General features: G+C 37.8%; 1 protein-coding gene across 3 annotated transcripts in view; it reads right to left on the bottom strand.

The window, feature by feature from the left end:
- Positions 1 to 14,379, bottom strand: part of PPFIBP2 (PPFIA binding protein 2) — a 108,329-nt gene that overhangs the window by 31,161 nt on the left and 62,789 nt on the right. For all 3 annotated transcript variants that reach the window (XM_054826818.1, XM_054826820.1, XM_054826819.1), the window contains 2 exons: positions 13,254 to 13,367; positions 3,103 to 3,234 (listed from right to left, as the gene is read on the bottom strand). In XM_054826818.1, coding sequence (XP_054682793.1) covers positions 3,103 to 3,234; positions 13,254 to 13,367 — 246 coding nt within the window. The remainder of the gene's footprint in view (positions 1 to 3,102; positions 3,235 to 13,253; positions 13,368 to 14,379) is intronic.

Raw genomic sequence — 14,379 nt, 5'->3', positions numbered from 1 at the left:
AGGTCTCTTTTGTCTATGTTCAGGTAGAACAGGCACCTGGGCTGCCATTAATGACTTAAAATTTCTAAGGCTTCTCAGGTAGGGAAAAAGCCTTCACAGCATCACTGCGGCAAAAGTAGAACATTATCCCACAAAAAAAGAATTAAAATGACAGAGCCAAGAGTGAAACTGTCCATTTACAAGCAGCTATTCTCCCGGCCCCCGCATTATATATATAAATGGCACTTTAAATTTAGCATGTACTTTTGAAGGGCCAGAGACAAGTGGCATTCAGTGTGAAATTAATACCTTTGAGAGGAGGTTAGAGATGCTTGATAAAGTCTTTGCTGCTAACTAAAACCAAAACAAAACCACAGCTGCACAAGTGAAATGAATCTAACACATTAAAACTTGCTCATATTTAGAAGGATATCTTAATTTATTTTGTCTTCCCCCAACCCAACCAGAGAAATAATTCTACCGATAAATTCTATGTGACTGGAAACAGCTGCTGTGAAATAAGCTGACATAAAATTAGAGTACAGAGCAAATATGTTTTAGCTGAATTATACTGCAATGTCACATTTAATTTTAAACTTTTTAAAACCTGTTATTATATTTAGAAATTGCAGGGTCAGCTATGAAGTATAATTAACAGGCTGTTTAAAGTGGTTTAACTACTGGATGCCTCTAACACATGCACTAGGGTGAAAACAGGACTATTACTTCTGATAGTAGCAAATCTATAAAAATCACCATTCTGCTCACCTCTGTCAACCCTAAACTCAGTCTTAAAAGCAGCAATTGGCCAGCGGTAGTCTATAAGAAAGGCTCAACCTTTGTAACCCACAGCTTTGTTCGACTTAAGTAAAAATACTAACTGCAATTTTATTTGAAGCAGTATACACTGTAAAAGCATGTTGTAGTGGCCATGACATTCAGAGATACAATTACAACAAGATTAATTTCATTCGGTCACTGTCACTTTGGAGAACTGTCTCACTCTGAAGCAATTAGGTCACTGCGACACAACCGTGTGTGCACAAACAACAGCAAACTAGAGGTAGACTGTTGGTGTACCTAAGAGTGGTTTATTCACTAGAAAGATGTAGTTGGGCAGTGGAGGCAAGGAGTGCAGGAAGACACTCAAAGACATTACCCAATTTAAGCAGCAGTTGTAGTCTAATAGTATAAAGAAAATATATTAATAAATTTCATTCTGATGTTTGAAATTGTGTTTGTATTGAAAATTCACAGTAAATGGAGCTGAAATAGGCTTAAAGCATTAGAATTCAAGTAAGCATCCAGTTTGACTGAAAACAATCCCTGTTCATCTTGACAAATTGGATTAAGGCTTGTTCAGGACAATCTGAAATAATTTTGAAAATGGCCTAATGAGCAAACCAAAAATGCTGTTCATTTCCCATAGCTTTACTTACAACACCCATTTTCCTTGCTTTGTATACACAGGTTTGCAGCTTCCAATAGGCCAGAAATCTAATCACACCTTGGGGTAGTTAATAATTCAGGGCATACTTAATACAACGATTCTCAACTTTTCCATCAGATTAGAATCCTTTTCCATCTCAGCAGGAACATTTCCTATCACTTAGCAATACGACAAAGGCTTCCAGGCCAATAAAGCTCAACTTTTCCATCCAAGGGAGCCGCACACCTTGTTGGGGTGGCAGAAGGCTTTCACAGGTCACAGCCTCACCTTCAGTACAGGGCCAGACCTACTGGATACTGTCAATGCAAATGCACTCAAAAACTTTGTTGCTTTCCAGGAGTCAGGCTGACCATGCATGTCCTGCAATAATTTAGGCAGCCTCATCCCCGTATTTGATATGTAATGGGAAGTGCTGAAGGCCTCTGAGGAAGGTCGCTGCTGGGTGGAGGCTGCCATCTGTACTAATTAGGCGCTGCACAGACCTGTTTAATTATCAGGTTGTATGAGACTGCTTAGGCCTCCTGTACACAAGACACTGACAATCATGGGTGAAAGAGCATAAGAAGGCCACAGATAGTTAAAACAGCAGCTGGTGCCTCCTTGGCTTGCAACCTTTGCCAGAAATTGCTCTCTTTAAGTTATCTTTCAATCTCTAAAGAAAACTTCACAGGATAAGTCAGAGAACAAACACACCCTAAACGTATTATGTCACTACAGGTAAATTACTAATGCATAGTTATCAAATATTCCACTAGCAATGTTATGGAGACCAAACAGTTTTCCAACACTACTTGGATTTCAAAGTCTCCTAAGTCAATGTGGAACATAAAGTCTTTTTTCAGTCAGCAATGTACAAATCTTAGACCTGGTAATCCTCCCTTGCCAGGTAATCCTCTCCTGCTAGTTGGCTCCCTTGCAGGACTCTGAGTGGGGCAACACATGGGAATTCATATGAATTACTGTCTTCCATAATTGCTTTCCTTCCCAGCTCCCACCTGCTGCTCACTACCACAAAATGGATGTTGTTCATATAACTCCCCGTTTCATACTCCCTTTGTTAACCAGTATGGTAAAAAGCAAAGCTTCTGTGTGTCCAGAACTCTCCACATCTGAAGGGGAGTAAGGATTAGAATTTCCTCCAATGTACATAATTTTTTCCCCACAAGGGGAAAGGCTCATTTGAGGAAAATGCCGTGCCCCTTGCCCTTCCCTCCCATGAATGCACTAAGATCATCATGGGTGACCATCTCAGGGTTTGTAGCATCGCTGATACCACTCAGCTGATGGTCTTCTCTGCCACATAAACGATGACATAGAGGAGCCCTGGTAGGCCTCACATGGCCATGCCAGGCCAGCTCCTGCGGAAAGGAAAGGGTTAAGTGAGCGCCAATTGTAACGTATGCTTCTGGAAAGGACTTTGTGTCTTGATTAAAGCCAAACAGCAGCCTTTGAAGTATAATGAGAGAGGGGAAAAGAAACCACATCCCAAAAACACATAATCATATTCCTCACTGAATTCACAGGATCAATGATACAGTCTGTGCTGTAAGCACGGAAAATCCTATGCATGCAGAATTCAGCTCAAAAGCTCAGGTGTATGACAGTGTACCACAGACACATGATAGAAGGAAACAAAAAAGAGAAAAGAAAACAAGCTAATGAAAGAAACTCACCTCAGCTTTGTTCTGTTTCTCTTCATATTCACTCTGTTCCTTTTCCATACCAACCAGCTTAATCTTAAGGTCTGAAACTTCAGCCATTAAATCTAATTTCTGAGTCTCTAGTGACGTTCGACTTAGCAGCTCCTGAAAGCAAAGCAGAACATTTTCTCCAGTTATTTATTTGAGCACCGACAGAATGCTACATGATATACTGGCAGAGCCATAGAAAAGTCTCTACTCCAGCATTTAACACTTTCAATACGAAAGCAAAATTATTATCTTCTTCAAAAGTCACACTTGCTACTGCTTTACAATGCAAAAAATGCTGCAAGACAGATTTGATGTAAGCATTTACTGCAGGTAGAAAAAGTAACTAAAAAAAATAAATAATGGAGTGATTGGCAAATTCATATGAAAGCAAATTTCTCTACCTCTCTTCACAGTGTGTATACCTTGAACTGTTCCAACTGTGCGTTTCTCAAGTTCTGCAGCTATTTTCACCTAAATGTTCTCCAGCTTTAATCACTAAACCACTGTGTCCCCCTCCCCATTTCAAGAAAACGTGTAACAGAGTTAATTCCTAGGGCAGACAAGAAATCAGAAAACACTACTAATGCTGAACAAACAAACCTACATAATGCCATAGAGACCTGCACATGATACATTACAAAACAGTTAGCTACCTACTCAGATACTCATTGGACAAAGCTACATTTTAGTATTATAGTGAAACATTTTAGAACTTGTTATCATGTGCTATTCAATAAAGAATGTACTGCAGAATGAGCAGCCTAACCAAAATAGAGTACCAAAGACAAGTAACATTTCTGCAGTCATGCTAATAGTACTTGCAAGTTTACATGATGTAGTACTTGTTAACTTCTGAAGGTTACACGCTCTGGACGGAATAGCACTGAGAAGTGGTATGCCCTAATCGGAATCTGAACAGCAATAATGTCTAAACCGAGTAACAGTGTAAATGAGTGTTGTGGTTTAAGCCCAGCCGGCAGCCAAGCCCCACGCAGCTACTCACTCGCTCTCCCCATGGCGGGATGGGGGAGAGAACCAGGAGGTTAAAAGCGAAAAACCTCATGTGTTGAGATAAAGACAGTTTAATAGGTAAAGCAAAAGCTGTGCATGCAAGCAAAGTTAAACAAGGAATTCATTCCCATGGGCAGGCAGGTGTTCAGCCATTTCCAGGAAAGCAGGACTCCATCACACGTAATGGTTACTGGGGAAGACAAACACCATCACTCTGAATGTTGCTGTCGCCATCCCGCCCCCACTTCCTCCTCTTCCCCCAGCTTTATATGCTGAGCATGATGTCATATGGTATGGAATATCCCTTTGGTCAGCTGGGGTCAGCTGTCCTGGCTGTGTCCCCTCCCAACTCCTTGTACACCCCCAGCCCACTCGCTGGTGGGGTGGTGTGAGAGGCAGAAAAGGCCTTGGCTCTGTGTAAGCCCTGCTCAGCAGTAACGAAAACATCCCTGTGTTATCAACACTGTTTTCAGCACAAACCCAAACCATAGCCCCATCCTAGCTGCTATGAAGAAAATTAACTCTACCCCAGCCAAAACCAGCACGACGAGAAACAATTGGCCATGACTCCTGCTTGTGTGCCCCGAGTTTGTTTTTCAGATTGCAGAGAAAGGCATAGTTTGGGCAGAGTGATGTCACTGGAAAACATTCAATATTCACACCTTCATTGCATCTTTCAGTTTTTCAAGAAAGCCAAAGCAAAAAATCTTCTAAACTTTAACAGAGCATATTATATATAAAATGCTTCTGTTGGCCTCCACTTGCAAAGAGAAAAAAAGAATCCATTCAGGAGTTTAAGCCTTACTGAAAAAAAAAATACCTAACTTTCCAAGTGCCTAATTAATTTTTGCAAAAGAACATAGGTTTCTAACTGGTTAAAAAATTTTATGGTAATTCATAACTCTTGTTGGCATTTTGATCATATGAAATGCACTGAGGAATCACAGCAGATTCTGCTCTGAATTACATGGAAGTGACTTCACTGAAGTTACCGCAGTTATTCTGGATCTACACTAATGTTACTAAGCAATCAGAAACTGCCCCGTCCATCACCCTTTTCTCATCTCTTCCTCTTCCACAAACTGTTATAGACCAAGGCTTGGAGCCAAGGAAGCCACAAAGGTTATTTTAAAAATTATACAGTTAAAGTTTATTTGGAACCCAAATCTGCTCTACACGTACATTGTTTTAGTCTAGTGAGGAATACTGCCCAAATTAAAAATAGTATTCAACTTGCATCTGCATTGCAACACCAATTATCTAAGCCACCCACTATTCCCAGTGCCATGCCCATTCCTGCTGACATTGACAATGATATTTGTGTATGGATGGGAAAATAAACAGAAATGTACCCTCATGGTTTGTTTTTTTTTCCTCTGAATGAAATAAATCAAGCACTAATCAGGACTGGAACAGCCTCTGTACAGCTGTTAACATAGCAGACCCTTGCAGATTAAGACATAGCTATAAATGAGAACTTTGATATGAAATAAGGCCACTGAACACCGAAAAGGTTAGCAGGTTGAGGTGACTTTGGCCCCATGGACAGACTCTATTCACTGTTGAAATGACACAACATTTAGATATTTTTTTTTGACACTGACATGGTGGTTCCATGATAAGACAGGAAGATTTCTTAATAAGGCAAGGAGACATGGTGTCCCTCTAGAGATTTTTAACTAAAGATCTACCCTTTGAGTACACCATCTGGCATTACTCCTTACTTTTTCTATAGACTCCCAAATTACACTTAGTTATGCAACGGAGAGTAATACCCCACTCCACTCATTCTGAGTTCAGTAGCTCCATGTGAACACTAAGGTGCTACCTGGTATAAGTGAGCATGAAGGCACTGATTATTTTTTTTTTTTTAATCAATTCAAAATTTTACTGTTTTCTCTGAAGCTGGAGAATCAGATCTTCAGCTAGTGTAAACTGGCATAAAACTCTTGCCTTAAAATAGACAAAATAGCTAACTGTCCCTAGTTTGTTTTCAATGGAGCTACACTGATTGAAAACAGCTGACAATTTCTCTTGCATCTAGAGAATCCAACTTCTGCTTTGAAAGAAAGTGCCGTTTAAAGGAAATGTCCTCTCTTGAAATGGTAACATCTGGAAGCAATTATTTTCATCTTCAAGCAGATGCTCACAGTGAACAGCTCATTAAGAATGTGACCCATTTTGTTCCAGAGAAATTATAGTGTATTTCAGTGGTATGATGCAACTGGAATTCAGCCAGAATAAATATGCAATTGTAAGAAAAGAAAATACAAATTTATGTTATTGGTTTTAAAGAAAAAAAGATAATATAAGACAGGCAAAATGGTAATTTGGGCTGTAGCAGCTTTAAGAGGATCTTAAAAGAGCTGAAACACAGAACAGAAATAGAACATATTCTAAGGAATCTTATTATAAACAAGATACTTGGATTTAATTTTATAATGCACTAAAGGTATAATTTAATGCATCAAAGTTTTGGGTTTTTGTTTGTTTGGTTTTTTTAAAATCAACTTTTTACTTTAAAAAATTAAGGGAAAAAAGCCATTTTAGAGTAGAATACTTACAAAGATGAGTCATGCAGAAGCTACAATATGCATGTGCCAGACAGATCAATGAACAGCAAACTTTTTCCAAACACATATGTATTTTAAAAATTCACACTGTATACTTTTCAAATCTTTAACCATGCTTTTCAATATTCCCAATGAAACTGAAACACGTGCTATTTCACTTTCACATTTTGTTGTCTTAGAAATATGTAATTCTTATAAAGCTGCTCATAAAATTTAACAAGACAGAAAATAGCTTAGAAAGAGGACACTATGCTATTCTAGGCTGTCAGCTGCAAGCACAGAAAATTCCAGGATATTCAGCACTCCACAAAACAGAAGAAACAATCATGCCATACACTGATCGAGAAACCATAAGTAAGATTTTAGTCAAGTGTAGGAAAAAAACCCAACAACCAAAGATCCCATTTTGCACTTGTGCACTGTACAAACTATAATACTCAAATCTCATACTTCTCACCCTTATTAAAATAGTTGAGACCGACTGACCAACCAACCAAGCTACCTACCTGGTAAGCAAAAATTCAGCAAGAACTACCACTAATGAGGACTGCACTTTTCAAGTGCTGTGTGTCAGCTGTGGTAGAAATAAGATATTTGCTTAACTGAAAACACAGCTGAGAGCAATGTCCATGTGTAATCACCATGAAATGGTGCAAATCAGTAGCAGAGAGTGAATTACAGCCCTCCAATTCATCATTTACCCATTATATAGTTAAGCAACGGAAAGGACAGAACTTCCCATTGTACTGCCAGCTTGAACAGCCCTTTGCATACGCCTGATGAACAGATTCGTGCCTACGTTAACTGTAAAATAACAAAGCAGTGTAATGCTCACCTGTATAGACAAACTGCACAAATTAAGAGCGCACTCCAAAAACCTTATGCCTCACAACCAGAGCAGCACAGAGCACACTTCAAAATCTGAAACACTAAGCTAGCTGCTGGCAAGAAGTTACTGCGTGCTATAAACAAGTGCTAAAATTCATCTAAGATCAGATAACTCAGGCAATTGAAAGTTGAAGGAATGATCCTTGCCAGCCAGCAAAGTTCCCAAGAAGCAAACAGATACATACCAGATTTATACTCTGCAACCAAGATGGGATTCTGTCTCCCCTGAGTGTAAGACAATTGCAAAACCAGAACAGGTACATGCTAAACTACATTGGATTCAAGTTCCTGCTCTCATACAGCTCCTCCCTGCATTCTTTTAATCCACTGGTTTTTAAAAGATTCTCCATTGTGCGCCACAAAGGACGCTGCCTGGCACACTTTCTTCTGCACTAGGCAGAAGTTGGCTGTAAACTGACATGAGAAACAGAAGTTCACTCCTGTTTGCATTCCAGCATTTCAGTTTCTATGTGTATTTTTAAGACAAAAATAATCCTAAAGCCAAGAGCCTTGTACTTTGCAAGAGAATTTACTTTATAGAAGACACAACCAAGTTTACACAATGCAACCATCTGACAAGAGTCCCCTGGATTGCTTCTTGCAATTATGTGTTGGAAGTAAGATGCAAGGCAGAAACTCACGGTCAAACTACGTCTAGGGTTTGGTACAGGTCAGGTACAGGAAAGACATTGCCACACAGACTAGCATCCTGATTGGCAAAGCAAGCTGTACAGTTATACTTCATGTCACGGAGCTGCAATGGGAACTAGTATCTGTTAAAGAAATCAAATGCAGCACTGGAATAGCAAAGACGTAACTAACTATTCTTACTCATGGTGATTACCAAATCAAATGCACTTAAAAGAACTGTGGAGGTGAAATCTGTATGTGCAGAAAATTCACTTTTCAAAGTGACTTAACATAGCTGTCAAGATTGACAGCATAGATTCCATAGCACCAATGTGTTTACATTATGCATAGCTGGTACTTTCTACTATGGGACAATTTAGGCTACTTTCTAGAGCAAAAATTACTTTTGCCTTCCAATTCTGTTCTACATTTGTAAAGAAAAGTTGCTAGCAAGTTGGTAGGAGGTTCCCTCAAGGCTAACGTAGCAGATGTACAAGACCCTCTCTTATCTTAAAAAAAATATTTATTTCTTAAAATTGACTGGAAGACAGTACTTCAAAATGCAGAAACTAACTTAGAGCAAGAGACATACACATCATTCTTCTCTAGAATTGGCTGTAATGTTACATTTTAAAGCAGCTGATGTACTGGAAATGGACTGTCACAGCATAAATTGTTTTCATAGGATAATTCCAGGAGGTTTTTTTATTTATTTATTTAATGACATTCATTACAATGTGCTAAGGGGCAAGGCAGGTAACTATTCACACAGGCTGGCATTTCCATATTCTTTACACACTTGATGGCAAGAAAGAGATACCACTGGAAGACAATTCAGTGAGACCAAACTGGCGTCTTGCTCTCAGTGCTGCTTCAGAAAATTTTCTCCTAACATTTACTGTGAAGGATGACCAGGGAAACATGTGCCTTGGCCAAACAGGAACCATACTTAAGGACTGAGTTAAAGTTTTGCCATTGACTTTCATGAGTTTTCAAAAGACGTACTTTGTTTTAAAGAAAGAAAATGCAAACACCTTCAAAGTGAAAAATGCTTTTTCTTGATTAGAGTCTGTAGTGGAGCAAGTATCCTTACAAAAGCAAAATGTTGAGTTTGACACTGTAAGCATCACATCTCATGAAAACATACATGCATTATCTGTAACTGCGCACCAGGGCATCTCTGCATCTGTTAGGCAGGATCCTCTTGTTTCTCAAATGCTGCCGAGCCATGCTTTCTTTGGCTGTGGTTTCATAAACAGTTAGGTCAAATGCACATCTCACCATTGCCCTTATGCCACGCCTTGACCTTTTCTGTGAGCTCTTTCAACTCACTAACCCAGCAGAAAAACATCCCCTTCTTTTTAAACCCCAAGTTAGTTTTCTCCCAGTCATTGAGGAAAAAGTCTGATGGGCATGAGAGTCAGTATAAAATAAGTTACAGAAACACAAGGTCAGGAACAGATAGAAGGATGAAAGGAGAATGAGGCCTTCTCCTTTTTGTAGCAGTAACCTTTAGATTGGCTCAACTCATTTTTTGAAAGTTCACATTTCAACTAAGGGATATTGCACCATCCTCTTAGAGTGATGAAGAATCATGACTCTGCACAGAGGCAGCAGTGTCTGTTCTACTATTCCTCATTCAAGATGTCCACCCTAAATGCTGAACAGCCATTTTATATAATTCATATAAAGTTTATTTTAGCTTTTGTTTCGAAAGTGTTTCCATGATCGCTCTGTAGCAGCGTTCAAAACAACTGTGCATAAATCATAAGCCAGAAGGATTTTAGCCAGTAACCCCACCCTGACAAACTGGACAAGTCTCTGCTAGCATAGGTTCAGCAAAAACCATTTTGCAGAGTAGCATTATATACCCCTTCTGTTATGGAACTACCAGATCTCATCATTAAATTATCTTAACAAAGTGTATGATTATTTTTTTATTGCAGCATTTTGGGCAAAGAATTACATAAAAGTCACTTTTCTTATAGTTCCCAAAACTAAAAAGACAGGGCTTATCCTGGACTCAGGTATATGTTATGCCAGATAAGTAAATAATATGCTTATCCATACTGCAGTTAGCTTAGTTCTACTAATATACACTAAAGATTTTTCAAGCTAGGGCAATTATCTTTATCGTTTCATTTTCCATTTAGAAAAAGCAGTCGACTTAAGTTCACAAAGGTAAAAATCAGTGGAGTTCAATATATTGTAAATAAGCAAGCAGAACCACGCAATAAAATTGGATTTACACGCACCTCAGAAAGATAATAAAAGTCTTTCTAAAAAGCAAGGATATTTATATTGGTACATAGAGCTAGATGATTTTTTCTTATTAGAAATAAGTTAGCTTACTGTAAAAATAAATAAATACTGTCTTGAAAGACCCACTAAATAGTTTTGACTGGAAAATCTCAGTGACAGTACTAGTATCTTTCATCACTTTGCTAAGCATCATGAGCATGTGTACAGGACACCGGCAAGTGCTGGGTGAGAAGATCTGAACCCAACGCTCCCTAAAACCTGATTGATCCATCAGTCTGTTGAAGTCCCTGAGGCCAGATGCTTACTCCACTTTTGACAAATAAGCTGCAAGAAGGCCCGTTGGCCACATATCTTACATGAATGTCCTAATCATCACATTATCAGGTCATTCTCTTCTCTCCAAATCTCAACTCATTCCCTATAGAGTGTAATCTTTTCAGCAAGATGAACTGAGAAAAGGACCTTCAAAATAAATTATAGACAAATAGGGCCCTCTGCTAAGCCATAATAAATGTACAGTTTCTCTGACTGTTGAGATTTTGAGAGATCTAACGTGGGTTTCCCATATCTCACTGTCTACTGGGGGATGTAATCCATGTGAGAAAGACATCACAACTACCATTCCCTCATCAACTTCCACTATATAATTTCATTTGCTCTTCTCACTGTTCATAAAACTAAAATGTTAACTCAACATCATTTTTTATCATTCCAGTGAGAAAATATATTTTAAATATCTCAGTTCCACACTGAAATTATTTTTTAATTTTGGTTCAGCTATTGAAAGTACATTGCTCACACTAAAATTAAAATACTAACCGTATGTGTTTGTATACGTGTCTGTCTGTGCAAAGTTCAAATGGACAAACTCATAGGATTAAAATGAAACAGAAATTTTTACCAAGTTGTGGCTGAGATAATTCTCTTAAAAAAAAGCCCAAACTTGAGCTATCATATGTACTGTAAGCATGAGGGAGCAGTCACTTAGAAAGTTAGCAGTCAACATGCAAGCTTGTCAGTATTTCTCTAAGTTATGTTCAAATGCAAGATCTCAAAACTATGACACAAAACAATCAACGAATTTGAGCTTATTGCTAACTATTTAATATGTGTACAGAAAAGAAAATAAATTTGAAATTAATCCTATTTGGCAACAATTACAGCTACTCAAAGTGAATTCAAAATTTAGATTTAAGGTTTATGTTAAACATATTTGGAGATTCTCTGACTTCCTTAGCTTTAGTACAGACTTTTGTAACTTTATCACTTTAGGATCAGCTTTGTAAGCAATTTGTGCACGTGCTTAATGCCAGACGGGTAGATTGAAACATTTTCACTGAAATAGCAATGTACATACATTATTATATTCTCTTTTCAGAAGCTTCAGTGTTCTGTTCAATCAGGCTTTAAATTCACAGTTTCCTCAGAAGACTATCAGAGCAGAAAATTTTAAGTCAGAGCAACAGTTCTAACAGAAGTCACCAAAAAACTATCTAGTTTTAGATTGAAACAGGAAACTTCTACACTCTATTGTGAATGCCTTCCTGAAGTCTGAAAACAGATTTTCATAACTAAAATAGTTACTGTTCTTTGAATTTCACTTCAGACCTCACTGAAAAACTAAAGACACATGCTATTTGTATTTTTAAAAATGTCCCCTCATTTAAGTATGAGAATAAAACTTTTCCCAGCTGTAAGGATCTTGGGCTGCAAAAGTTGCGTGAGATCAAGTTGTTTTTAGAGAAGCTTGGAGAATTATAACTTTAAAAGGTTTAGGATACAAGTTTATCTTATAGAAACTGCTACTGGTTACATACATACGTACACAGATCCTTATCATAGTAAACCAAGTTTATATAGATTAACACAACTGTAATTTAAAGCTATGAATAGTTCATAGAAAGACTTATATATTTCACATGGACTAAAATAATAAAATTATAACACAACATTTTGAGTGGGGAGATGAAGTAAGTTCATCAAGAACAGTATCTATCTGCAAATCTCTGCTGCAGATTTTGAAGATCATTTACAGTTTCAAATCCATTTTTGATATCTATGTACTGTATTACCAGTGGATGACCTGTAATTACAGAAAATTGTACCAGGAAAGTTCTTTTGCATTGATAGACCTGCCAGCTCTGCAGTAACACGTGAACTGTAAGGTATTTAATTTATCGTATGTTCTGCTCCCTCAACATATAACATGAAAGAGCAAAAATTAAATCACATAGCCTGAAACTGTTCATTGAAATAAACAAAAATATGTTTTTCTTTCAAAAATAAGGGGAAAACTCCTAAATTAAGCAAAAATGGTTATAGAACCAAAATTGATACAGTAATTCATTTCAACTTACTACCTGTTCAGCTCCAAAACCGTAAGAAAACAGAAGATATTTAAATAAAACTTAATTCTATAACTCCTACATATATTAGATACATTTAACTTGTCTAACCAGTTACTCAACCATGTCCAAATTTAGTTTGTCAGCACAGTACAAATAAGACACAATAGTTTCATTTTACATGCTGCCACGTACAGTATTATGCAACCAGCCAGTAAAACGTTTCTGCAACAGGAAAACAAAGAAACATTTATTGGGGGGGGAGGGAAGTGCAAAGCAGTAAGAGAACAATAAAAGAGACATTTTTTCCCCATTTTATCTTGTTGCCAAAGGCACTCACACATGCCGACAAGCTGATCATTATATGTGTTCACCCTTCTGTTGGAGAAGATTATGCAAGAAGCTTTCCAATCCAGATTTTTACCTGTTGAAGCATTTCTTCTGTAGCATTCAGTTTCAACTGATGCCCCTCAAGACAGATTTCTAAGTCCCGGATTTTCTCTCCTTGAGCTTCCACCTGGTCTGTAAGAACACTCACCTGTAATTTGAGAAAAGAAGCACAATGCTACTGAACTGACTGTAAATAAGTTTCAATTACCTTATGCAATTAACATTCAAATGCACATTTTAACAGCAAGTTCTCTTTTAAAGTCTCAACGGTTTAATATTCTTGTGCGCTGCAGCAACCTCCTCTATCAAGACCGACAATTTTTCAGTCTTACCTATATTTTGCTTCAACCCCGCCCTCCGATCCCTCCCCCCCCCCGATTATTTTGTTTTAATATAAAAAAAGAAAGAGCATTTCTAGAAGAGATGGAAGACTACCTATAGGTAGCCTGAGTCAGCAAAACTCTGAAAAATTAGAAAGCACCAAACAAGAACATAGGATACTGAAAATATTTTAAGTGGTTTTGGAGCATGCATTGCCATTTCAGGTTCCATTAGCATTTCACTCCCTAAAACGGATGAACAGTAAAACTGCTCATTTGGAAACCAACCAATTACTTTACTTCTTACAAGAACAGAAAACTGGCTTACCTATCAATAAAGCGTTCTGAAGTTATAAAGAATGCAATGAGTAAAAGGCATGTTTTAGCAGCAGCAAAGTTCTATTCCAAGAAAAATTCCCAGGCTTTGCAAGCCAAAACACGAAAGCAAAATAAGTGAGATACAGACAATGAATCCGAGGAAAAGCAACAATAAGCAATACTGGTAAAGAACTGTGGGAATGGTGGTGCAGACCAGTGAGTCTGTAATAAGAAAACCCCAGCAGCCTAACTCAAAGCTTGCAGAGCTGAAAAAACTATGCTCAGGATAACATTAGAAAGATGTGGAAAAAACCCGAGTGTTCATTCCTACGTTAAGCAGCACATACACTCTGTATATTCATTTTCACTATTTATTTATATAAAAGCCTTGATTATACTAAAAAAACCTTATCTCAAACAAAAAAGCAACCTTAGGTGTTTAAACTCCAGTTTGAATGAAATGTGTTAATAAGAAACTTATCTATGCTCTCATATCCAACCCTGTAACACCTTTATTTGGAA

This window comes from Grus americana, chromosome 5, assembly GCF_028858705.1.
Source record: "Grus americana isolate bGruAme1 chromosome 5, bGruAme1.mat, whole genome shotgun sequence".
Classification (NCBI taxonomy): domain Eukaryota; kingdom Metazoa; phylum Chordata; class Aves; order Gruiformes; family Gruidae; genus Grus; species Grus americana.
This window is presented reverse-complemented; position numbering and strand designations above follow the sequence as displayed.